This window comes from Manis pentadactyla, chromosome 16, assembly GCF_030020395.1.
Source record: "Manis pentadactyla isolate mManPen7 chromosome 16, mManPen7.hap1, whole genome shotgun sequence".
NCBI classification, from domain to species: domain Eukaryota; kingdom Metazoa; phylum Chordata; class Mammalia; order Pholidota; family Manidae; genus Manis; species Manis pentadactyla.
The window spans coordinates 68,786,508-68,813,783 of record NC_080034.1 but is presented as its reverse complement, the minus strand read 5'-3'; the positions used below and the strand labels follow the sequence as shown (position 1 = coordinate 68,813,783).

General features: G+C 37.6%; 1 protein-coding gene across 2 annotated transcripts in view; it reads left to right on the top strand.

Annotated features, from left to right (window-relative positions):
* Positions 1-27,276, top strand: part of GMDS (GDP-mannose 4,6-dehydratase) — a 775,818-nt gene that overhangs the window by 221,795 nt on the left and 526,747 nt on the right. For both annotated transcript variants that reach the window (XM_036888688.2, XM_057493757.1), the window contains exons 3-4: positions 1,764-1,851; positions 15,943-16,052. In XM_036888688.2, coding sequence (XP_036744583.1) covers positions 1,764-1,851; positions 15,943-16,052 — 198 coding nt within the window. The remainder of the gene's footprint in view (positions 1-1,763; positions 1,852-15,942; positions 16,053-27,276) is intronic.

The window sequence follows — 27,276 nt, the reverse complement described above, 5'->3', positions numbered from 1 at the left end:
TTGTGAGGCTGGTCGTCTGATGGTCATATATGGCCTTTCTCTTTGTTTTGGACTGTTGGAATATGTGACTTACCCAGAGTCCAGCAACCAAGAGAAAAAAGAGACCTAAACCATATTATTATTATTCATTGTCAAAGTTGTATGATTTATTTTTAGAACATAGACATTTCTCTCTATCCAATGAAATGAAGCTCTACTTACATCTGAGAAATCTGTAATTCAGAAATAACTTTGGTGGTGAACACAATTTTGCTATGTATAGGTATATATGTGAACTTGTTTTTTATTAAACAAAATTTATTAAGTTTGTAGAGCAGTTTAACATTACAATTACGTTACAACTGCAGACCAGGAAATAGAATAAATTCTAAGAATAATGTGTTATTTTTCTCTAAGTTAAAAAATGGATACGTATGCCAAAATCTCAATTTGATGTTTCCTAGATTTTACTTTTTGCCTCCTAAAATGTCAACTGAATTTGTGATGTTCCCTTCTTAAAATATTTTCATGTTTACCAAATTTTCTTTGGCTTACTTCTTTTGGAAAATCATTCTGTTGAGTGCTTTCTCTTTGGCTAAAGCTAACCAGCAGAATTATTAGTTGTGGGTATGTTGTATCCTTTGCAGAAGTCAATTTCTCATGTATGCCATATGAAATGATGATGCGATTTTCTTTCTATTTGAAAGAAACTTATATATGCCTATGATTCTCACCCCTCCCCCCCATATTTGGAATATTTGAGTCATGTCAAGGATTAATTTTGGCTTGAAACAGAAAATGACTGAGTTAAAATATAGAAGTGTATTCAGCTGCAAGTGAAACTATCCAACATTAGAAGGAACACTTCTAAAATAACTGAAGGATTAAAAGTGCCACCAGTAGAACTGGAACTTGGGCAGCTGGTGACATAAGCTGGTGTTAACATGGGCAACACAAAGGGAGCAATCTTGACATTAGAAGAAGGTGAGCCCAGGTCTTGAACAATTTCTCTTATGTATCAGATACAAATAGTCTGTTCTTCAGTATCAAACAGGTATTCATTCTTGTTCCAATTACTTTTTTCCCCTCACACTTATTACGGTTAAGTCAAAGATAAAAATTAAAACAAAAAAATCCTCTTTATTTGAGTTTTCTTCCTGTCTTAAATTTGGCAGTACTTAAGTCTTGTCCCTAACCTCCACTATTTAGCTTTCTCAACTTTTCTACACAGATGTGTAATAGCAACTGCTCTCTGATTATATTTGTGAACCCGGATATCTGTCTATATCTATCTATCTAATAGATAAAAGATGCAAAGCTCTGAGGACACTGAAAAGATGTGGAGGCATCAGAGCCTCTCGGCCTCACACTCTGGGTTCAGGAGACTAGAAGGCCCTTTTACTGAGGTGGCCTCACATGGTCTGTCTTTAGTTTCAAAATGAAGAGAGATTTTTGTCCTCAGTAGGGCTCTCAGTGTGTGTATGTTTGGAAAAGGAGATATTTGAGTATCTACAACTAAGCATTTGCTGTGAAGTCACATGATTTTCTAATCACTTTTGTTGAGATTGGCAGCAAAAGCAGTGGGAAGAGATGGAGGTAGGGTCCTGGTGGGCAGTGCTGGGGAGAAAGTAAGCAGTAGAACTATTTCTAATTTAACAATGATGCTTATAAATAAGAGTTTTTTCCCACAAAGCTAACCATTAACAAAAGAACTTCTGAGTTCCTTGTTAATCATCATCGCACATTTGTAATTTATTCTTATCTTTCCACACTATAAAATGCAGGTCCATGGAATTGTACGGCGATCCAGTTCATTCAATACAGGTCGAATTGAACATCTGTATAAGAACCCCCAGGCTCATATTGAAGGAAGTAAGTCATTTTCTAAAATCTCTTTTTATAGCTTCCTATATTATGATAAGGTATTTTCTAATGTCGTTTTTCTCAAAGCCCATCAAGTTACAATTATTTACTCATGAATTACCTGCATTGAATGCTGTCTGCATGCTTTGAAAACACTTCATTGTTTGCTGCCCCTGAGCCACCATGTCATACTGGTTAGGCTGTTAAAAGGATGTTGGTCAGGTGATGCTGCTTGAGACCAAGAGCAGACATGCCTTTGATCACCCTTCTCCAGGTGTCCCTAACCCCACAAGTAAGAACAAGTCCATAGTCACAGAATATTCCTTTGCTTTTTTTTTAAAAACACATTAAAAAAAATTTTTGGTATCATTAATATACAACTACACGAGCAACACTGTGATTACTAGATTCCCCCCATCATCAAGTCCCCCCACATACCCCATTACAGTTAATGTCTATCAGTGTAGTAAGATGCTATAGAATCACTACTCATCTTCTCTGGGCTATACAGCCTTCCCTGTGCCCCCCCACTACATTATGAGGGCTAATCATAATACCCCTTATTCCCCTTCTCCCTCCATTACCACCGTCCCTCTGTCCCCCCACAAATCCTTTTCCCTTTGGCAACTTTTAGTCCATTCTTGGGTTCTGTGCATCTGCTGCTGTTTTGTTCCTTCAGTTTTTGCTTTGTTCTTATGATCCACATATGAGTGAAATCATTTGGTACTTGAGTTTCTCCACCTGGCTTATTTCACTGAGCATAATACCCTCTAGCTCCATCTATGTTGTTGCAAATGGTAGGATCTGTTTTCTTCTTATGGCTGAGTAATATTCCATTGTGTATATGTACCACATCTTCTTTATCCATTCATCTACTGATGGACACTTAGGTTGCTTCCATATCTTGACTATTGTAAATAGTGCTGCGATAAAAATAGGAGTGCATATGTCTTTTTGAACCTGAGAAACTATATTCTTAGGGTAAATTCCTAGGAGTGGAATTCCTGGGTCAAATGGTATTTCTATTTTGAGTTTTTTGAATAACCTCCATACTGTTTTCCACAATGGTTAAACTTGTTTACATTCCCACCAGCAGTGTAGGAGGGTACCCCTTTCTCCACATCCTCACCAGCATTTGTTGTTCCTATTCTTTTCTGTGTGGGCCATTCTATCTGGTGTTAGGTGATATCTCATTGTGTCTTTAATTTGCATTTCCCTTATAATTAGGGATGTGGAGCATCTTTTCATGTGCCTGTTGGCCATCTGAATTTCTTCTTTGGAGAACCATCTCTTCATATCCTATGCCCATTTTTAATAGGGTTATTTGCTTTTTGGGTGTTGAAGCATATGAGTTCTTTATATATTTTGGATGTTAACCCCTTGTCAGATATGTCATTTACAAATACATTCTCCCATAATGTAGGATGCCTATTTCTTCTGCTGATAGTGTCCTTTGCTGTACAGAAGCTTTTTAACATGATGTACACTCATTTGTTCATTTTTTATTTTGTTTCCCTTGCCTGGGAAGATATGTTCATGAAGAAGGTGCTCATGTTTATGTCCAAGAGATTTTTGCCTATGTTTTTTTCTAAGAGTTTTATGGTTTCATGACTTATATTCAGGTCTTTGATCCATTTTGCATTTACTTTTGTGTAGGGGATTAGACAATAATCCAGTTTCATTTTTGGCATATAGCTGTCAAGTTTTGCCTACACCAGCTGTTGAAGAGACTGTCATTTTCCCATTGTATATCCATGACTCCTTTGTTATATATTAATGGACCATATATGCTTGGGTTTTTGTCTGGGCTCTCTAGTTTGTTCCATTGATGTATGGGTCTGTTTTTGTGTCAGTACCAAATTGTCTTGATTACTGTGGCTTTGTAGTAGAACTTGAAGTCAGGGAGCATAATCCCTTCACTTTATTCTTCCTTCTCAGGATTTCTTTGTCTATTCGGGGTCTTTTGTGGTTCCTTATGAATTTTAGAGCTATTTGTTCTAATTTGTTGAAGAATGCAGTTGGTATTTTGATAGGGGTTGCATTGAATCTATAGATTGCTTTAGGCAGGATGGCCATTTTGATAATATTAATTCTTCCTATCCATGAGCACGGGATGTGTTTCCATTGATTGGTATCCTCTTTAGTTTCTCTCATGAGTGTCTTGTAGTTTTCAGAGTATAGGTCTTTCACTTCCTTGGTTAGGTTTATTCCTAGGTATTTTATTCTTTTTGATGCAATTATGCATGGAATTGTTTTTCTGATTTCTCTTTGTGATAGTTCATCATTAGTGTATAGGAATGTAACAGGTATTAGATCTAGTAGTTTTGAAGTGTATTCTTTAGGTTTTCTATTATTTTAAGACAGACAAACCAATGTTTTTTTTTTTGTTTTTTTGTTTTTTCCACTTAGCTCTTTTTTTTTGATATCATTAATGTACAATTACTTGAGCAACATTATGGTTACTAGACACCCCCCATTATCAAGTCACCCCCACATACCCCATTACAGTCACTGTCCATCAGCATAGTAAGATGCTGTAGAATCATTACTTGTCTTCTCTGTATATACTGCCTTTCCCGTTCCCACCTCCCCCACATTATGTGTGCTAATCATAATGCCCCATTTTCCCCCTTATCCCTCCCTTTCCACCTACCCTCCCCAGTCCCTTTCCCCTTGGTAACTGTTAGTCCATTCTTGGGTTCTATGGGTCTGCTGCTGTTTTTTGTTTGTTCATATATGCAACAGATATGTGAAATCATTTCATACTTGTCTTTCTCCACCTGGCTTATTTCACTGAGCATAATACCCTGTAGCTACATCCATGTTGTAGCAAATGGTAGGATTTGTTTTCTTCTTATGACTGAATAATATTCCATTGTGTATATGTACCACATCTTCTTTATCCATTCATCTACTGATAGACACTTAGGTTGCTTCCATATCTTGACTATTGTAAATAGTGCTGTGATAAAAATAGGGGTGCATATGTCTTTTTGAACCTGAGAAACTATATTTTTAGGGTAAATTCCTAGGAGTGGAATTCCTGGGTCAAATGGTATTTCTATTTTGAGTTTTTTGAGGAACCTCCATACTGCTTTCCACAATGATTAAACTAGTTTACATTCCCACCAGCAGTGTAGGAGGTTTCCCCTTTCTCCACATCCTCACCAACATTTGTTATTGTTTGTCTTTTGGTTGGTGGCCATCCTAACTGGTGTGAGATGGTATCTCATTGTGGTTTTAATTTGCATTTCTCTGATGATTAGCAATGTGGAGCATCTTTTCATGTGCCTGTTGGCCATCTGAATTTCTTCTTTGGAGAAGTGTCTGTTCAGCTCTTCTGCCCATTTTTTAATTGGCTTATTTGCTTTTTGTTTGTTGAGGTGCATGAGCTCTTTATATAATTTGGATGTCAACCCCTTTTCAGATATGTCATTTATGAATATATTCTCCCATACTGTAGGATGTCTTTTTGTTCTACTGATGGTATCCTTTGCTGTACAGAAGCTTTTTAGTTTGAAATAGTCCCACTTGTTCATTTTTGCTTTTGTTTCCCTTGCCTGGGAGATATGTTCATAAAGAAGTTGTTCATGTTTATGTCCAAGAGATTTTTGCCTATATTTTATTCTAAGAGTTTTATGGTTTCATGACTTACATTCAGTTCTTTGATCCATTTTGAGTTTGCTTTTGTGTACAGGGTTAGACGATAATCCAGTTTCATTCTCTTACATGTATGTGTCCTGTTTTGCCAACACCAGCTGTTGAAGAGGCTGTCATTTCCCAATTGTATTTCCATGGCTCCTTTATTGTATATTAATTGACATATTCTTGAGTTTATATCTGGACTCTCTATTCTGTTCCACTGGTCTGTGGGTCTGTTCTTGTGTCAGTACGAAATTGTCTTGATTACCATGGCTTTGTAGTAGAGCTTGAAGCCAGGGAGCATAATTCCCCCTGCTTTATTCTTCCTTCTCAGGATTACTTTGGCTATTTGAGGTCTTTTGTGCTTCCATATGAAGTTTAGAATTATTTACCCTAGTTCATTGAAGTGTGCTGTTGGTATTTTGATAGGGTTGCATTGAATCTGTAGATTGCTTTAGGCAGGATGGCCATTTTTACAATATTAATTCTTCCTAGCCAAGAACATGGATTAATTTCCATTTATTAGTGTCCTCTTTAATTTTTCTTGAGTGTTCTGTAGTTTCCAAGGTATAGGTCTTTTCCTTCTTTGGTTAGGTTTATTCCTAGGTATTTTATTCTTTTTAATGCAATTGTGAATGTAATTGTTTTCCTGATTTACTGCTGGTTCATCGTTAGTGTATAGGAATGCAAGAGATTTCTCTGTATTAATTTTGTATCCCACAACTTTGCTGAATTCAGATATAAGATCTAGTAGTTTTCGAGTGGATTCTTTAGGGATTTTTATGTACAATATTATGTCATCTGCAAACAGGCACAGTTTGACTTCTTCCTTGCCAGTCTAGATGCCTTTTATTTCTTTGTGTTGTCTGATTGCCGTGGCTAGAACCTTCAGAACTATGTTGTGTAAAAGTGGGGAGAGTGGGCATACTTGTCTTGTTCCTGATCTTAAAGGAATAACTTTCAGCTTCTCTCTGTTCAGTATAATGTTGGCTGTGGTTCTGTCATATATGGCCTTTATTATGTTAAGGTACTTGCCCTCTATACCCATTTTGTTGAGAGTTTTTATCATGAATGGATGTTTAGTTTTGTCAAATGCTTTTTCAGTATCTATGGAGATGATCATGTGGTTTTTAATCCTTCTATTTGTTGATGTAGTGGGTAATGTTGATGGATTTTTGAATGTTGTACCATCCTTGCATCCCTGGGATGAATCCCACTTGATTATGATATATGATCTTTTTGATGTATTTTTGAATTTTGCTTGCTAATATTTTGTTGAATATTTTTGCATGTATGTTCATCAGGGATATTGGTCTGTAATTTTCTTATTTTGTTGTGTGTTTGCCTGGTTTTGGTATTAGAGTGATGTTGGCCTCGTAGAATAAGTTTGGGAGTATTCCCCCCTCTTGTACTTTTTGGAAAACTTTAAGCAGGATGAGTATTAGGTCTTCACTAAATGTTTGATAAAATTCAGCAATGAAACCATCTGGACCAGGGGTTTTGTTCTTAGGTAGTTTTTTGATTATACCAGTGCAATTTCTTTGCTGGTTAGTGGTCTATTCAGATTTTCTGTTTCTTTCTGGGTCAGCCTTGGAAGATTGTATTTTTCTAAAATTTTGTCCATTTCTTCTAGGTTATTCAGTTTGTTGCCATACAAATTTTTCATAGTATTCTCTCATAATTCTTTGTATTTCTGTGGTGTCTGTAGTGATTTTTCCTTTCTCATTTCTGATTCTGTTCATGTGTGTAGACCCTTTCTATTTTGATAAGTTTGCTTAGGGTTTTATCTATTTTTTTAATTTTCTCAAAGAACCAGGTTCTGCTTTCATTCTTTCTTTGTATCATTTTATTCTTTTCAATTTTATTCATTTCTGCTTTAGTCTTTATTATGTCCCTCTTTCTTCTGACTTTAGGCCTCATTTGTTCTTCCTTTTCTAGTTTCTTTAATTGTGAGTTAAGACTGTTCATTTGGGATTGTTCTTCTGGTTTGAGGTAGGCCTATATTGCAATAGATTTCCCTCTTAGCATGGCCTTCGCTGGGTCCCATGTATTTTGTGCTGTTGAATCATTGTTGTCATTTGTCTCCATATATTGCTTGATCTCTGTTTTTATTTGGTCATTGATTCATTGATTACTTAGGAGCATGTTATTAACCCTCTATGTGTTTGTGGGCTTTTTTGTTTTCTTTGGGTATTTTATTTCTAGTTTCATACCTTTGTGATCTGGGAAACTTGTTGGTACAATTTCAATCTTTTTGAATTTACTGAGGTTCTTTTTGTGGCCTAGTATATGATCTATTATTGAAAATGTTCAGTGTGCACTTGAGAAGAATGTGTATTGTGTTGCATTTGGATGGAGTGTTCTGTAGATGTCCGTTAAGTCCATCTGTTTTAATATGTTGTTCAGTGCCTCTGTGTCCTTACTTATTTTCTGTCTGGTTGATCTGTCCTTTGGAGTGAGTGGTGTGTTGAAGTCTCCTAAAATGAATTCATTGCAATCTGTTTCTCCCTTTAATTCTGTTAGTATTTGTTTCACATATGTAGGTGCTCCTGTGTTGGGTGCATAGATTTTATAACAGTTACATCCTCTTGATGGACTGACCCCTTTATTATTATGTAATGTCCTTTTTTGTCTCTTGTGACTTTCTTTGTTTTGAAGTCTATTTTGTCTGATAGACGTACTGCAACTCCTGCTTTTTTCTTTGTATTAGTTGCATGAAATCTCTTTTTTCATCCCTTTACTGTAAGTCTGTGTATATCTTTGGGTTTGAAGTGAATCTCTTGTAGGCAGCGTATAGGTAGGTCCTGTTATTTAATCCATTCAGTGACTCTGTGTCTTTTGATTGGTGCATTCAGACCATTTACGTTTATGGTGATTATCGATAGGTATGTACTTATTACCATTGCAGGCTTTAGATTCCTGGTTACCAAAGGTTCAAGGGTAATTCCCTTACTATCTAACAGTCTAATTTAACTCACTTTGTATGCTATTACAAATGCAACCTAAAGGTTCTCTCTCTCTTTTTTTTCCTCCTTTTTCTTCCTCTTCCATTCTTTGTATGTTATGAGTCATATTCTGTACTCTTTGTCTATCCCTTGGGGGACATCTGTTTAGCCTTAGGAATACTTCCTTCTGTAGGAGTCCCTCCAAAAAGCCCTGTAGCCGTGGTTTGTGGGATGTAAATTCTCTCAACTTTTTCTTATCTGAAAATTGTTTAATCCCTCCTTCAAATTTAACTTTGCTGGGTATAGTATTGTTGGTTCAAGGCCCTTTTGCTTCATTGAATTAAATATATCTTGCCATTCCCTTATGGCTTGTAAGGTTTCTGTTGAAAAATCTGATAATAGCCTGTTGGGTTTTCCTTTATATGTGATCTTTTTTCTCTCTCTAGCTGCTTTTAAAAGTCTGTCTTTATCCTTGATCTTTGCTGTTTTAATTATTATATATTTTGATGTTGTCTTCTTTGGGTCCCTTGTGCTGGGAGATCTGTGTACCTCCATGGCCTGAGAGAGTATCTCCTTCCCCAGTTTGGGGAAGTTTTCAGCAATTACCTACTCAGTGACACTTTCTATCCCTTTTTCTCTGTCTTCTTCTTCTGGTACCCCTATAATATGAATATTGTTCCATTTGGATTGGTCACACAGTTCTCTCAATATTCTTTCATTCTTAGAGATTCTTTTTTTCTCTTTGTGCCTCAGTTTCTTTGTATTCCTCTTCTCTAATTTCTATTCCATTTACCGTCTCTTCTACTACATCTAATCTGCTTTTAAATCCCTCCATTGTATGTTTCATTTCAGACATGAAATTTCTTAATGATTGAGTCTCCAACTTAAATTCGTTCCTGTGTTCTTGAATATTTTTCTGTACCTCCATAAGCATGTTTATGATTTTTATTTAGCACTCTCAGGCAGATTGGTGAGTTCAGTTTCATTTGACCCTTTTTCTGGGTTTTGTGAGATTTTGGTCTGAACCATGTTCTTTTGACATTTCATATCTCTGTGTGGTGCCCACTAGTGCCCAGAAGCTCCAGTCCCTGGAGCTGCTCAGCCCCTAGAGTGAGGTTGGGGGTCATAGGGGAGTGGAGCTGGTGCCTGGGTTGAGGAAAGATGTGTTTCCTGATTCCCGTCTGCCCTGCCTCTCTCCAGTGTCAGAGCCAGTGGGCCAAGCACACAGGTGTGAGCCTCTGTGCTTTGTGTCTCTAGCTGTTGTAGGCGGGGCATCCCTTTGGCTTGCCTGATGCCAGCACAGTGACTGCAGGTTTGTCAACCGGTGTTCGCAGGCTAGGAGGAAGGCACAGCAGGCTGCTTGTCACAGTGGGGGGTCTTGGAGCTGAGTAGGCAGCCAGGGGGTTGGGGCACCTGAAGCTCCTCAAAGTTCCCAAGCAGCTGGGCAGAGCATGCCCAGACAATCTTGTCAAGCTCTCCCCTCCACTGTGCAGCAAGCTCCATGCAAATACTGCTCCTTCAGCAGCCCTCTTGCTGCTAGGAAGCCTCTCAGACCACCTTCCTTTCCCTTCTTCCAGAGTGGCCAGGTGTGAATCCTCAACTCCACAAATGGCCAGAATCTGTCTCTCAAGCACTCCACCTGTCTTAGCTCCCCAACATCCAGAGAGAGCACCACACTGTGTAGGTTTTTGCTTCCAAAGCAGACCTGCAGGGCTAGGTGTTCAGCAGTTCCAGCCTTCCTCCCCCTCCCCTGCTCCATTTCTCTTCCTCCTGCCAGTGAGCTGGGGTGGTGGAAGGGCTTCGGTCCCACCTGATTAAGGCTTTCGTACGTTACCCTGTTTTGTGAGGTCTGCTCTGTTCATGAGGTCTGTGTGCAGTCTGGTTAAGCCTTATTTCTTGTTGTTTTAGGGTTAGTTTTATCAATTAACTGCATGTTCATACTACCTGTGGTTTTGGGAGGAGTTCTCCTTCTCACCTCTCATGCTGCCATGTTGAATTCCCCTTCTTTAGGATTTTTTATGTGCAATATCATGTCATCTGTAAACAGGGACAGTTTGACTTCTTCTTTGCCAATCTGTATGCCTTTTATTTCTTTGTGTCATCTGATTGCCATGGCTAGGACCTCCAGTACTATGTTGAATAAGAGTGAAGACAGTGGGCATCCTTGTCTTGTTCCCTATCTTAGAGGAAAAGCTTTCAGCTTCTCGCTGTTAAGTATGATGTTGGCTGTGGGTTTGTCACATATGGCCTTTATTATGTTGAGGTACTTGCCCTCTGTACATTTTGTTGACATTTTTTATCATGAATGGATGTTGAATTTTGTCGAATGCTTTTTCAGTATCTATGGAAATGTTCGTGGTTTTTGTCATTCTTTTTGTTAATGTGGTGGATGATGTTGATGGATTTTCGAATGTTGTACCATGCTTGCATCCCTGGAATGAATCCCACTTGATCATGATATATGATCTTTTTGATGTATTTTTGAAATTGGTTTGCTAATATTTTGTTGAGTATTTTTGCATGTATGTTCATCAGGGATATTGGTCTGTAATTTTCTTTTTTGTTGTGTGTTTGCCTGGTTTTGGTATTAGAGTGATGTTGACCTCGTAGAATGGGTTTGGGAGTATTTCCTCCTCTTGTACTTTTTGGAAAACTTTAAGCAGGATGGGTATTAGGTCTTCACTAAATGTTTAATAATATTCAACAGTGAAACCATCTGGTACAGGGGTTTTCTTCCTAGCTAGTTTTTTTATTACCAATTCAATTTCCTTGCTGTTAAGTGGTCTATTCAGATTTTCTGTTTCTTCCTGGGTCAGCCGTGGAAGGTTGTATTTTTCTAGATACTTGTCTATTTCTTCTAGTTTATCCAGTTTGTTAGCACATACTTTTTCATAGTATTCTCTCATAATTCTTTCTATTTATGTGATGTCTGTAGTGATTTTTCCTTTCTCATTTCTGATTCTGTTTATGTGTGTAGACTCTCTTTTTTTCTGTGTAAGTCTGGCTAGGGTTTTATCTATTTTATTTGTTTTCTCAAAGGACCAGCTCCTGCTTTCATTGCTTCTTTCTGTTGTTTTGTTCTTCTCGATTTTATTTATTTATGCTGTAATCTTTATTATGTCCCTCCTTCTACTGACTTTGGGCCTCATTTGTTCTTCCTTTTCTAGTTTAATTAATTGTGAGTTTAGACTGTTCATTTGGGATTGTTCTTCTTTCCTGAGTTAGGCCTGTATTGCAATATTTTTTCCTCTTAGCATGCATGGCCTTTGCTGCGCCTCACAGATTTTGTGGTGTTGAATTCTTGTTGTCATTTGTCTCCATATATTGCTCGGTCTCTGTTTTTATTTGGTCATCAATCCACTGATTATTTAGGAGAATGTTATTAAGCCTCCATGTGTTTGTGGGCTTTTTCGTATTCTTTGTGTAATTTGTTTCTAGTTTCATACCTTTGTGATCTGAGAAGCTGGTTGGTACAATTTTAATCTTTTTTATTTTTGTTAGGTTTTTTTTGGGTCCTAATATATGATCTGTTCTTGTAAATGTTCTTTGTTCCCTTGAGAAGAATGTGTATCCTGTTGCTTTTGGATGGGGTGTTCTGTAGATGTCCATTAGGTCCATCTATTCTAATTTATTGTTCAGTGCCTCTGTCTCTTTGCTTATTTGTTGTCTGGTATATCTGTCCTTTGGAGTGAGTAGAGTGTTTAAATCTCCTAAAATGAATGCATTGCATTCTATTTCCCCCTTTAATTCAATTCCATTAGTATTTGTTTCACGTATGTATGTGATCCTGTGTTGGGTGCATAGATATTTATAATAGTTAAATCCTCTTGTTGTACTGACCCCTTTACCATTATGTAATGTCTTTTTTTGTCTCTTGTGACTTTCATTATTTTGAAGTCTATATTGTCTGATACAAGTCCTGCAGCAATTGCATTTTGCTCCCTGTTAGTTGCATGAAATATCATTTTTCATCCCTTTACTTTCAGTCTGTATATGTCTTTGGGTTTGAAGTGAGTCTCTTGTAGGCAGCATATTTATGGGTCTTGTTTTTTATTCATTCAGTGGCTCTATGTCTTTTGATTTGTGCATTCAGGCCATTTACATTTACAGTGATTATCAATAGGTATGTACTTATTGCCATTGCAGGCTTTAGATTCGTGGTTACCAAAGGTTCAAGGGTAATTCCCTTGCTATCTTACAGTCTAATTTAACTCACTTAGTATGCTATTACAAAGACAACCTAAAGGTACTTTTTTTTTCCTCCTTTTTCTTCCTCCTCCATTCTTTATATATTACATATCATATTCTGTACTCTTTTTCTATCCCTTGATTGACTTTGGGGGTAGTTGATTTGATTTTGCATCTACATAGTAATTAATTGTTCTACTTTGCTATGGTTTTATTTCCCCTGTTGGCTGCTATTTAGCCTTAGGAATATTTCCATCTACATTAGTCCCTCCAAAATGCACTGCAGAGGTGATTTGTGGGAGTTAAATTCTCTCACCTTTTGCTTATCTGAAAATTGTTTAATCCCTCTTTCAAATTTAGATTACCTTACCATGTATACTATTCTTGGTTCGAGGTCAATATATCATGCCACTCCCTTCTGGCCTGTAAGTTTTCTGTTGAGAAATCTGATGACAGCTTGATGGGTTTTCCTTTGTATGTGACCTTTTTTCTGTCTCTGGCTGCTTTTTCAATTCTGTCTTTATCCTTGATCTTTGCCATTTTAATTATTATATGTCTTGGCGTTGTCTTCCATGGTTCCCTTGTGTTGGTAGATCTGTGCACCTCCATGGCCTGAGAGACTATCTCCTTCCCCAGATTGGGGAAGTTTTCAGCAATTACCTCCTCAGTGACACTTTTTATCCCTTTTTCTTTCTCTTCTTCTTCTGGTACCCCTATAATGCAAATATTGTTTCATTTGGATTGGTCACACAGTTCTCTCAATATTGTTTCATTCAGGATCCTTTTTGCTCTCTGTGCCTCAGCGTCTTTGTATTCCTCTTCTCTTATTTCTATTCTGTTTACTGTCTCTTCTACTACATCTAATCTGCTTTAAAATCCCTCTATTGTATGTTTGATTTCAGATATGGAATTTCTTAATGATTAAATGTCCATCTTAAATTCGTTCCTTCATCCCTGAATATTTTTCTGTACCTCCATGAGCATGTTTATGATTTTTATTTTGAACTCTCTTTCAGGATGATTGGTGAGTTCAGTTTCATTTTGCCCTTTTTCTGGGGTTTGTGAGATTTTGGTCTGTACCAGGTTCCTTCGACATTTCATATTTCTATGTTGCTTCCTCTAGTGCCCAGAAGCTCTAGTCTCTGTAGCTGCTCAGCCCCTGGAGGGAGGCTGGGGGTCACAGAGGAGTGGCGCTGGTGCCTTGTGGGAGGAAAGAGCTCTTTCCTGCTTCCCCGCTGTTGTGCCTGTCTTCAGTGTCCTGTCCAGTGGGTCGAGCCCAGAGGTGTAAGCTTCTGTGCTTTGTATCTCTAGCTGTTGTAGGCGGGGCCTCCTTCTGGCTGACCTGATGCCAGGGCAGTGACTGCTGGTTTGCGAGCAGGTACTGGCAGGCCAGGAGGAGGGCACAGCAGGCTGTGTATCACAGTGGAGGGCCTTGGAGTTGAGTAGCCAGCCAGGGGAATGGAGCGCCTGAAGCTCTTCAAATTTCCCAACCTGCTGGGCAGAGTGCTCCCAAACAACCTTGTCCACCTAGCCTTTCTCCTGCGCAGCAATCTCTGTGCAAACCCCACCCCTCCAGCAGCCCTCTTGCTGCTAGGAAGTCTATCAGACCTCCCGGCTTTCTATTGTCCCAGAGCGGCTGGATGTGGATCCCTGTCCTCCACAAGTGACTGGAATCTCAGTCTCTTAAGCACTCTACCTGTACCAGCTCCCCAACCCCATCAACCTCCAGAGCACCACACAATGTAGGTTTGTGTTCCAAAGCAGATCTCCAGGGCTTGGTTTTCATCAGTCCTAGGCTTCCACCCCCTCTGCACTCCATTTCTCTTCATCTCTCCTATGAGCTGGGGTGGGGTAAGGGCCTGAGTCCTGCCGGATCAAGGCTTTGGTACATTACCATGTTTCGTGAGGTCTGCTCTGTTCTCCAGCTTTATGCAGTCTGGTGCAGCCTTCTTTCCTGTTACTGTTTTAGGATTAGTTGTATTAACTATATTTTCATACTGTATGTGGTTTTGGGAAGAGTTCTCTGTCTCACCTCTCATGCTCCCATCTTGAATCCTCCTCCTTTGCTTTTTATGTTTGGTCTAGTTTAGTCAAACTAAGCAACCTTTGTACCTTTATTTAGTTTTTAAAATAATATGTGAAGATAGGTACCAAAATAGATGGCAGTCAAAAGTATAGTTAATTGCTTTACAGATAGTTACCAGTGTTTGCAGTTTTTTGTTAGTACAGTTGCCTGTCTGCAAGTGCACATTTACATACATAGTCACAGTGCTTTCCCATCTCATCTTCATAGCATATGCTCAGGTTCTGAGTAAGACCATTTTACAGAGGACCAAATGGAGGCATAGAAAGTTTGTGAATTTAAAAGTCCACACACCTTGTAAAAGACAGAGCTGGACTAGTACAGTGTCTTTTTTTTTTTTAACTCCAAGTTCAGCCTGTTTTACTTGTACAGTTTCTCAGCTAGCAGGGATGACCTAGTCAGCTTGTAAACCATAAGCAATTTTGTATTCACATCAGAACTCCAAATAGTTAAAGGTTTTAGTTCCTTATACAAGTGGTGATATCACCTGGAAGTTGAACCTAGTTGTCCTTGGTAAAGGCTTTCTTCCTTAGTATTTAGGTTATTCAGTGCATCTTTGAAAAGTACTATTGCTTTTGTGTAATATGTAGAAATGGTACTACCATTCAATCTAGACACAGATCAATATTATATAAAAATAACAAAAAGATCGAGTTACAAATTGCCCCCATCTGCATGTGTCAAATTCTTATACTAATGATGTCAGTGTAAGATTCTTCTTAGATTTAGGGTTACAATAGGCTAGTTGTCCTTTAATCAATTATGTCACTACATTAAGCATTTAGTGGATATCTTAAGGACTGTTGTTTATGAAGTACTTAAAAATCACTGCATTAAAGTACCTGAACAGAGCTATCTTCACTATAATCAGTGTGTTAGAGATTTCTGTAGAAAATACACAGATTATTGTGAGATTTTGCTTTGTATCTCAGTCTAACACATTTTACAACCAACCACCTGGGAGCCATAGGATATATTAACTGCATAACATCTGCCATGATACTATGGTTTTTAAAAAAAGTCCATCTGAGTTTTTATAAGTCCTTTATAGACATAGGCAAAAAAGGTGAATATTTTTCTGCTATTTAGGTTCTTTGAAGATGACAGTTATACTCTGCTGCTCTCAAACCAGTTCAGTTTCCAGACTTTCAGAATGTACAATTCGATTTTGTTATTTTAAAAAATTGGGCCTATGTTGCTTTCTCCTGTCTAATGGTATATTTTTGTTTAAATATCCTAAAGACATGAAATTGCACTATGGTGATCTCACTGACAGCACCTGCCTTGTGAAGATCATTAATGAAGTAAAGCCTACAGAGATCTACAACCTCGGAGCCCAGAGCCACGTCAAAGTAAGCCATTCTCATTATCATGATTTCTATGGCTGTGTTCTTGGGCTGTCTGTGTATTTTACTTTTGTCTGTTGCTTCTAAACATAATACCACCACTAGTCCTAGTCTTTAAGTATAATCATTGGTACTGGTTTAGGTATCAATGAATCCTAATAGAACTACTAATATCTTTTTGACAAGTGTATTCTCTGTTATTAACAATATAATAAAGTCTTACTGCTAAAGGTAAAATAGCAGTATTTATTTATTTTGGTTTGATCTTATAGTCATGAGCTCTAATTGGATATATTTTCTGCCATTTCAAATCATATTGTGAATGAAGTATTTGTTAAAATGTTGGAAAGTGTAACTCAATACAACTTATATTTTAATATCAATTTTTTGGTAGTGATTATATTACTGGCTGAGCACATAATATTTCTTGAGTCCCAATAATATGTTAAAATTAACTAATTTAACTTTATATTGACCTGAATTAACTTTATATTTACTACTTTATTAGAAGTAATAAAAGTCATTAGAAGAAAAACACTTTTTAGCCTCTTGTCTCCTCAGTATGATAGAGCCAATGTTGATTTCTTTCCCTTTATTTAAATTCTCTAGTAGTCTATTTACCTGTTTTTAACTTTTGTTTCTGGAATAAATTGCAGTAAACCTGAGAGGCCTATCTTCATGGTTCTAGCAATATGCTTAATGCAGTTTTGGGTTGCTGTATATCTAGTGCTCACCTGAGTGAATGAAATCTGAAGCCAGGGATGATATGAGTCCTATTTAGATACTTAGTCAATCAGGATAGTTAATGGAGCTTAGAAATAAAAGCACGTAACTCTAGGTTAAAACAATCCTTGCCAAAAGTCCAGAAAGATCTATTAGCATTTTTTGCTGTTTAATGAATGAATTCAGCAGTCTTATTTCAGAAAGTATTTAAGGTGATTTGCTATTTCTCCATATCTCCACTTTGGGCAGAATGGAAGCTATATGCCGATTTTATGTGTCTGCTATTTTAAGGGAGAAATTGTAAAGTAGTTAAAATGAAACTAGTTGTAAAATATAGTGAGAGAAACATAGTGGTAAGCCCAGTCTTGTAATTAATATCAAATTTAGAAATTGAGTGTAAATCTGTATAATACATTTTCCTCTAAAATGTCAACCTTGAAAAATGGCTACATATCAATAAATAAAGATACTTTATATCTGTCTGTGTTGCTTAGGAGAAAATATTTTCCCTTTCTTAATCTCTGGTGATTCTGTTCGGATCCAAGTTTAAGCTTTAGGCTATGAAACATACTAGGGTCTTTGGTTAGAGCAGAGCTGTTTTGTTTTTTTTTTCTAAATGATTCTAAATGTATTTTCTCATTTTGAAGTGATATCTTATACATACTGTGCCTTGAGAGATTATCACCTCTCTACCCTACAGAGAAACAGTGATTATCTTTATCATTCCAGGAACTTATTTCTAACTGAAGCAATCAGTCCATCTTTCATATTATAATTTATTTTGCTGCTTCTTGGCCTTCCTGACCACCTTTGAGCATATCTTGCAGACAAAACAGCATATTTTGGAATGAATGCTCTGTTACTCAATTTCCTTTAGACCAAGAACTTTTTTTCATGATTGTAAGATAGCTTATCACCTCTAGGAGCTATGAAATGGCATGGTTGAAAAGATACAGGAACTTTTTATAGACTTATTTGTAGAAGGCCTTCCCTCTGTCATTTTAGTGTCAAATAAGTTGGTCTTTCCCATTGTCCCTACAAAAAGTTTTTTTGTTCAAAAAGTCTGTTATACTTTCCTTACTTGAAGTGAATCTGTTAGTGTCTGGTTATCATTCTAAAGTGGTTATACTGTGCATATAAAGGAGACTGGTTGATTCCTTCTAAGTTGCTATTTATATGGTGTATCTATATTATGTTTCACCACCTTCTCTTAAAGTCCAGTAAGTTGGCAGAACAGTGCTTAATTGCACATGAATTTTGGTTTATACAAATTTTTCAGCTTTGCCTTCAGCAAATATTTGCATCCATGTAGAATGAAGTGTAAAACCCACTTTTGTAATGGAGGGTCTCAACTTTTGTAGGGGTAATTTGGCAATTGTCAGAGGCTGGCTCCAGTATCTTTGAGTCTCTAGAGAAGGGAGAGAGAGCACTTCATTCTGAGGTAATCATACACAGTGTCAAGGGGGAGGTTTGTGGGGAAATTTACAGACAGAGTTGGTGGGAACTGGTAGTTGAAATGGAGGTAAGAATATAAGACCAAGAGTGAGAGGTGAAGAAACTTGAGACATGTTTGCAATGTGATGAGCATTCTAGATTAGCTGAGCAAAAAGTTTGTTGAGGATAAATACGAGGTAAGGCTAGGTAGGAAGGTGGGCTGTGTTTGGGCAGCCTCTGCATGTTTTTGAGCAAGGGAAAAATAGATTCACAGATGTGTCTTACAGAGGTAGGGCTTCAGAACAGGTAAGAAGCAGTTGGATAAAGATGGCGGCATTATAAGTGGGAATGAGGAGGATGAAACAGGCAGCTTGGTGGGGCTGACCCCTTTGCCCACAAGAACTGGAGCCCGGGGAGAGGGGAAGCGACGTGTGCCCCAGGGGCCTAGAGAGCCCATGGTATCCATAGTAAAAGCGGGCACTCAGGGGAGTGCTGCTGGGGTTGGGGCAGGGGAAAAGGGAAGTTCCCCTTGGATATATTCTCCTGTTGGTACTTGAAGGACATTCAGTTGAAGCAGCTTATGAAGTAGTTTAAAATATGTTGTGAGATTTGAGAGAGGTTTGGGGTACAGAGATGTCAATTCAGTTCTGGAAGTTCTTGAGATGTCAAAGCAGTAGGTGGGAGAGGAGAAGTTAGCCGACTGAAGACTGACCTGGGTCCATGTGTGTCTTCAGAGTGTGGGAGCAGGAAGAGAAGTCACTCGGAGAGGGAAGTAGCATATGGAGAAGCGAGAGGGCAGAATCATCACAGAAGTCAAAAAATCAGGCCATTTCAGGTAGGAGGGGATGTCAGCAGTGCTAGACCCTTCTAAAAAGCATTTTAGTGATATGATAGAAGAGTTAACCGGAGTGCAGAGGGTTTAGAAGTCGAGGTGTTGTGAGGGAAGTGTAAATTGAATGGATGCTTTTCTAAAAGTTCCTTGGTGTAAGAAAGAGATTAGGATGGATAAGGCTCTCAGCTGCAGCTGCAGGCTTCCAGGCCCTTCTCCAGAATTTCTGATTCACTAGCTCTGCAGTGGGGTCTGAGAACTTCCATTTGTACAATGTGCTCAGGTGACGCTGATCCTGGGTGGGGACTTCACTGTGAGAACCACCCCCCTAATGTTCCAGGTTTCTTGGTTTATCCATATATAGTATGTGCCTTAAATGCATTCTTCTTAGGCCTTCTCCCTTTAATATGTCATCTTTTGAACTTGATATAAAATAGTCCTGTCCTTGCCAGTTATTGACTATGTGAGCTTTTAAAGCCTAAAACTGTACCTAGAATCAGGAATGATGAAAATGGAGAGTCTAAGGGCAATCTGATAATGTTTTTATCAAAATTCTTCACATTCAGAAATCTTTTTCTGAGTAGTGTTGTCTGTGAGAATGAATACTTCTCAGGTACCTTGAGTATTTTAGAGGAATAGTATGAGGACAAGCCACTGTCACATTGTTCTTTGAAAGTCCATATTCTGTGCTGACATTTCTGCTGTGATCTGATGTCAGATTGATTCCTGGTCATGGTAAGACTGAGTATAGGGCAGAGGCTGGCATGATGGCCACTGCTGATGCGAAATGCCAGGTTTCTGGGCTATATTGCTTTGTTCCCTGGCTCCTCCCAAGGCTCTGTGCATTGGGCTTCAGTTGTCTGCCTGTTCTCCCGGCATTAGGATGGAAAATACATATTTTGTTCCTTAGAATTAATTTCTCTGTATTAATAAGCTTGTCGGATTTATTGTATTCACAGACAATAGCTTTTAAACAAAAGTTCTTATAGCAGAATGCTTGCAGTAAGGTCAAGTAGAATACATTTCTTATTATTTTGTTTGGAGCTGTTTTGAGAGAAGGTTCTAATAGCAGCACATTTTGTATTTGATTGTGAGTCCGTGACTTCTAGGCCAGGCATTGTCTGTGTTGGCTTCTCTCTGTGCCGAGTAAAGCTTCTGGCACTCTCACTTCCAGTCAATGCGATGTGGGCTCTGGTATATGCTAAAAGTAAGGAAGATGAAATAATAGGAAGTCAGTCTAGTTTCCTGTAGGAAACCAATGAAGATGAAATTGGTTCTTGGAATCAACCCATAAAAGTCTGGGAAATACTGACTGAAGACATTTTTCTGAATCATAAACAGAAAAATTATGACTCATGAAGTGTAGGTCATGGAGAGGCTGATTTGATCTTATGTGGGAGAAAGTGAGAGATGACTGCCATGTACTAGTTATTAAAATTGTTAAACCTAGCATGGTGACATCATACAAGTAGGAACAAATCATCCAATATATAGTCCTCCCTATTATGATGGGGAAAATATTTTAAGAGCCTGCTTTATTGTTCTTTTTCTAACTGTGTAAATAATAGTTTTGCAATAATTTCTGTCTTAAATGTCTTACCTGTTGAACATTCATTACTGCCATGATTTTGGATTTTCCTATGATTCCTCACAGCTTCTTTACTAATCTTATGTCATTCTTGAAGTCATAGGGCTGGACAGGGTCTTTCTATAGTAAATCTAGTCTAGTGTTACTCTGTTTTGTCTCATAATGTTATGTTGGAATTGCCTATTTTTTTCAAATAAATGAAAATTACATTAATCATGGAATGTTAGAGCTAAAAGGAACTTAAAAAATAATTTAATATGATTTTCATTTTAAGCAAAGTTACTTGCTCAAAGTCTCCCACCTAGTTACTGGTCAATCTAAGACTGGAAGCCAGATTTTGTATTCTGTAATTTATTTTAAAGACCATCCAAGAGAATGATTATTTTTACTAGTATTAATTCTAATGTGAAATAGTTCTTACCTTAAGTACCTTCTCCCTCCACATATCTAAATTTCTTAAGCTTTTTTTCCCCCCTTGTGTCTTTAGTAGAGAAAGAAAAGTCATTTACTTCCCTCTTTTCTCTGTAAGTTATTTGTTTAATCTTGTTTCATAGTAGCTAGGAGGCATAAATGCCTAGAGGGGAAACTTGGGCCTGGCTGAGTGAGTGGGAGCAGGACTTCCTTGTCCAGTTATGTACAACCAGTTAGCAGTCTGAATATGGATGCCCAAAGGGCCCAAGTCTAAAATCGTCCTCATAGTGGGACTTCCAGCCCCGGAAGCTAGGCAAGAAACAGAAGAGAAACATAGCTTGTGTGGTGGCCAGGTACCAAGTTAGAATCGGGAAGAGTTGAGACAGAAGAGCCAACCCAGGGAATGAAGCTGAGAATAAAAACAGGCAGGGGAATTAAACGAGTGGCTCCCAGGAAGGGGACCGAGCAATTTAATTATCCAAGTTAAAAAATTGTCATCTGCAGTAGCTTTTTCCTGGCTGGTCCTGATAATAGAAAAGCTCACTCCCCTATTGATTTCCAGGAAGCCTAAACCTCCTGTGGCTGCTGCAAGGGAGGGGGCTGGTGACTAAGTGCACTGGGAGAACTGCATTATTGTGGGGAAGGGCAGGTGCCCAGGTTGAACATCTGGGTGGCACCTAATTAACCTTGTCAGAGAATGAAATGAAACTGCAGCAGTATGGTCCTTTACTGTGTAATCATAGCAAAGTAGAGGGTGGCCTGTTAAAAACGCAGAGCAAGCAGCAGAGAGGACTGTTCTTCTGTGTCCTTGCTCATTCATTTATTTATTTTGGACCTGGGGATCCTAACAGGGAGGGCGAATAGAGCAGGAAAAGGAAGAGTAGACACGGGGCATAGTTATTGCTGTTAAAAATGGGAAGTGTCAGAACAACCTTAAATGTGGGTGAGGGTCTAGCCACACATCCTACACACTGTGTTAGAGTCCATTAAACCGAGTTGTGTGAGGACAGCTATCTGTCCTCTCTGGTTGCTTCCCTTTTACCAGGCCCTCTGCCAGAAGGATGCAGCAAAACATCGTGATGTGGATAGGAATGCAGGTATCCTCTGCTTTTCGAAAGTTGGTGTTATACCATTTCACTTTTATGAAAGACTGCATTAGTCCCTGTTTGCTAACTGAAAGAAATCTGAAGAGGATTTTCACTTTATGAAAAAAAGTGAGAATAGCATTTATTGTGTATTTGCAGTGAGCTGTTACAGAGGCAGCTCACACTGCAGAGGGGCCAAGCTAAGCTCCTTCCCCAGGAACTGCACTCAGCATCCCAGTGCCAAACCACCAGAGCTTTGAACAGTGTCTGTGGGCATTTGTGCTTCATATCCATTTTTTTTTGGTGCATCCATTAGCAAGATGTGTCCTAAGGTATCAGAAAAGCCTAAGAGAGGTTATTTTTGGGGTCTGGGAATGCTCAGAATTTTTCCCATATAAATTAATGGTAATTGCTTTTCACCCTTACACCATTTCAGTTCACAGAGGTTTCATGGGAACACTCTACTTTGGGATGGTAGAGGAAACCTTTCAGAGAGTGGAGTGGGGGTCCCTTTTGAGTAGCAGGGGGACCTTCTCAGATAGCAGGGGAAACCTTCAGATGACTTTGTCATGGGGCAGAGGGAGGAAGGTTCTCATGAGACACTGTAGCACAGGCAAGAGTGTTCGAATTGGGTACACACCAGCATTCCCAAGATACATTCTAAAATTTTGTTTCCAGGCCTGCCTCAGACTCTTGGCCTTGGTGTTTTCCCTGGTTTCAAATCCTGCCCATGTCACATGCTCATTCTATAACTTTGGCAGAGTGCTCAGCCTTTCTCACACTCAATTTTCTCATCTATAAAATGTAAAATAAACACCTACCTTAGGTTGTGGGTCCTTACATCTGCTTCTATTTGTGGGCCTGTGTACTTTCTTTTGATGCTAATTCTTAGATGTGCACCTACCTCATTTCCTTAACCACTCCCACCCGTTACTCAAAGATCAGCCTCTCGGGAAGGCCCTTCTGACCATGCTATCCACAACAGTAATCCCCCTGGGAATGGTGGCATACTCCATCCTGAGGGAGTAGGGCAGCAAACAAATGTAGTGGGAGCAGGGGAGAGAGGACAGGAAATATAGATTGGCTGCTCTGCTGCCCACCTCCAGTCTAATCCCAGTGTGCACTCTGCTCCTAATTTAGGCAAACATGAAGCAATTTATCCAGAGAAGTGAATGTACTCAGGTAATGCAGTGAGTCACATCCCATTCATTGGTGCTTCTGCCTGCCATGGGGGCCTTTGCCACAGCTGCTGTTTGATACTATGTGTAAGAATGTGTTCCTCCTTCAAATGCCTGTGGTTCCTGCCACTGTAAAGTTCATGTGTTCTCACCTATTATAAAGGGGAAAATGATGTTTTGGATGCTTTATTTTTTTATTAAATGGGCTGTAGAATTCTGAGGTGGTAGAGATATTAGCAATGAGCCTGCTCAAGCCCTTATTTCATAAAGTGCCCCTTGGGTCTTCCATTTGATGAGTGGCAGAGCAACTATCTAGGTTGGAACCCAGATCTAACATGGCTCAGTTTCTTGTCATACTACGAATCTGAGAAGACTGAGAGAGAAGCTGTCACTGAAAAGGAGGGAAAGATAACACAAAACTCTGATTTTGAATTTTTCCTCTCTTGCCATTCCCTCTACTTATTACAGTGAAATAAAGTTTCAGTGCCATAGGTTTGAGTTAATAGCATTGTTTTTTACTTGCTGGAGGGAACTAGTTATAATTAACACCATATGAGAAGTGTTTGCATAGCTGAGAAGATTCCCAAATACAGTAATTTGAGTGTGATGTTAGCATAAATTATACTAAAATAAAATTGGAATACAGAGAAAATAGAAATCCATGGTTCTAACTCATCAGAAATAATCCCTATCTTTTTGGTTAGAATAATTCAATTCAATTGAATATAAAATTTTATATAGAGTGCCTATACTGTGCTAGTGTTTGAATACATTTCCCTAAAAGCTAATAGGAGGCTAATAATATTTGCTGTTTACAGAATCAGAAAAATCAATAGCTTGATAACCAGAATGAATAATTTGTTCCTATTGGTATACTAATTTTTTTAAAGAAATTGCCAAATCAGTTATATAACTATACTGTCAATTAACCTATTTTCTAAGATTTAAAAATAAATATTTCTGTTTTATTACTACAAATTTTTGTTCACATATTAGTATACACAAATTGTATCTCCATGTTGGGGCTGCAAAGATAACTTATTTTGTTTAGTAATCTATAAATTGATATATGCTTATATATTTTATAAGGTTTAATATTCTTATATTTTCATATGTCATCCTTATATGTGCTCAGAACAATATGGAATTAATTGCTTTAGTTTGTTAGCAATTATTAACACTGAAATTATGAGGTTCCTTATAGGCAGACGGCTTTACTTGGTGAAGAGCAGTGTATACAACTTTTGGGAACCTGAACATTAATAAGGTGTTTTCTGCATTTACACTTAATATCATGTGTGCTATAGTGTGTCTGTTTCTGGGAAGATTAGCTCCCTTACCGGTGAAGTGAGTAAAGCTGACAGAGCAAATATGGGTGCTTTTACTCTATGTAGATAGGCAGCTTGGATGATAGAAACCTCCCCAAAGTTACATTTTTGCTTGTTTTTATTCTCCAAGCCTCTGTTTCTTTCTAATCAATTCTCTTGTTTGTCAACTGTGTAGGCACAGTCCCTATGATATTTAATAAATTTGGTAATCACTTAAGTTTGTTACAATGTGAAATTTCAGTACAAAACCTTTTTTCATTTTATAACCTGATGCATGTGCTTACGGAGCATAACCTCCTCTAATGTACATGGGTAATCAGTTTGTATAGTTCTCAGGAAGAAGTTTCGAATTTTTAATCTTACATTCATCAGGGTAGAGCAGGACTGTACATTGCTGGTGGGTCCCTGTGTGTCATCTGGCTCAAGTTCTTCTTGGAAACCTGTTACGGATTTGAACAATTGAATTCAAATCTAAAGCCACTTAAAAAGTCCTTTATAGTCCATTAAGAATTTATATGAGAAAGAACACTATGAAAGTTCTCCTCCCCTGTTCAAACAGATTGTTCTGTTTTATTAGATCTAGGTGGTATTGTAATTTTGATACCAGCTAATAATGTTTGGAATTTTGCTTGTAATTAGTGGACCACACAAAGGTATGTTTGTTGGGTTTTGCACTTTTAGTCCACTTACAATAGTGGTTTGTTTACTAAATAGAATCCAAAGTGTTATTTTAGCTCTGCATCAGTTAAGCTAAAATCAATGCAAATAGCTAAATGTACATGTTTATCTTAAAACCAATTTCTAGGCATACTTACAAATAGTAAACAAATAGTGAAGATACTGTGAGTGAAGCTTTTTGTTTTGCATTTTTCATAATGAATGGAAAACTGTTTTTGGATTCCTTATTAGATTAGAATATGTAATGTGTGTAAATTAAGATAGAGACATAAATAATACCTTGTTAATACCATGATTAGATGTATCTGTCCCTTTCTCCACAAAAATACTTGTATGTAAATTTAAGAGGTTAAACTTAAGTTCTTTCTTTTTTAAACTCCTAATATAGCTTAGTATCAAATAGGATTCCTTCTTTATCGTTTTAGTACAAGTGGAGTTTACAAAATTCTCTTTGTTAAACTTGGATCCTTAATGTTGGTATAGTAAGATAAAATTGAATCTTTTCTATTTCAAAGAAATTTAATGCATAAAATATTTTTTGTTAATTTCTACTGTAAATCATTAATTGGATACTTTACCAGGGCCAGCAGGAAACAAATTATAAGAAAATTGCTTTAATTTAGGTTTCCATTTTTTGAAAAGTGTCTATCACCAAAATTTACCAGGTTTTATTATGTTACTCTTTTCAGTAATATTCACATGTGTAACATTGTTCAGGCATGTTAAAGAAATCATCCACTATGAATTTAAATTTGCTTTATTTACAAGTAATTATGCATAAAGGCTTGGTTTGGATTGTTAAACTATGTTAAGTTTGTCATTAGAATAATTCAGACTGAGAATTCCTTAGAAAGTGCTGAATTTTCAATGATGAACTTGTATATGGCTATATTGTTGATGATTAAAATGAAATGTTTGTCAGATGATACACATTGTGTGGTCGCAGTTATACAGTTAATGTAAATGGAAATTAGTAGAGGGGAGGCAGCCAGTGTGAACTTTTCCTTTTATTTGGTGTATCAGGGTAAAAGCTTTTCCTGAGTCTCCTTTCTACTACCCACCTCCCCATACATTTTATTGGTGCCAGTTTTTTTTTTTTAACAGTAAGAAGTGTTTTAGAAATCAGTAGTATTAACAAAATAAACTTTTAAGGACAGTTCTTTAGGACTATTAACACATATCATTAGTCTTGACTGGAAATATCAATCTTTACCCTCACTGTGTGGATTAATTGTTAAATGGTTTAGTGGAGGAGGTTTTTTAATTTTGTTAGTTTTGCTTAAGGTTCCCATATGGCTCACACGGGGGTGTTTTTCTTATTTATTTTTTTGATACTGGTGTTAGGAGCCAGCATAGTCAGTACTAAAGGGAGGAGGATGAGACATTCTCTAGTATTCTCGTATTTCTCCATTTTACCTGAAAAAGAATCATTTGAGTGTTTGACAGAGATTAGTTGATTATTAGATCACAATATTTGAGTTATTTGTAGTTTAAGAATTTGAGCAAATACTTTTTAACTGGTTGCTTTACATTTATATATTAAATATGAAAGTGTTTTGGCTTAGTGGTTATTTCATTATGTAATTTGGCAAGATAGTTAGATTGCAGTTTTGCAAAAATAAAATCATATATTGTAATCATTTAAGTGACTTAAAACTTCAGCTTTTCTTGTTATATTTTCTTTTTCTATCATAACTCCATAGAAGTTGCCATAATAGCTAAAATCTATCAACAGCAATAATGGAAAAACTATTGGTTTTCGTTTATGTTAAATAATGAATTTTCAGTACTTTCTCAGTTTTAGAAAGGTGTTTCACAGAGAAATAATTAGAAATTCTTGATAAGCTTCTGCATTTCTGTGGGGAAGTAAATTATTCCTGAAGTTTTCCTTGTCATCTGTCTAGATTAGTGACATAGTTTCCTTTGGGAACAGGAAAGAAATTTGATGCATAAAGAGTGTTGTGCTCTTTTATACA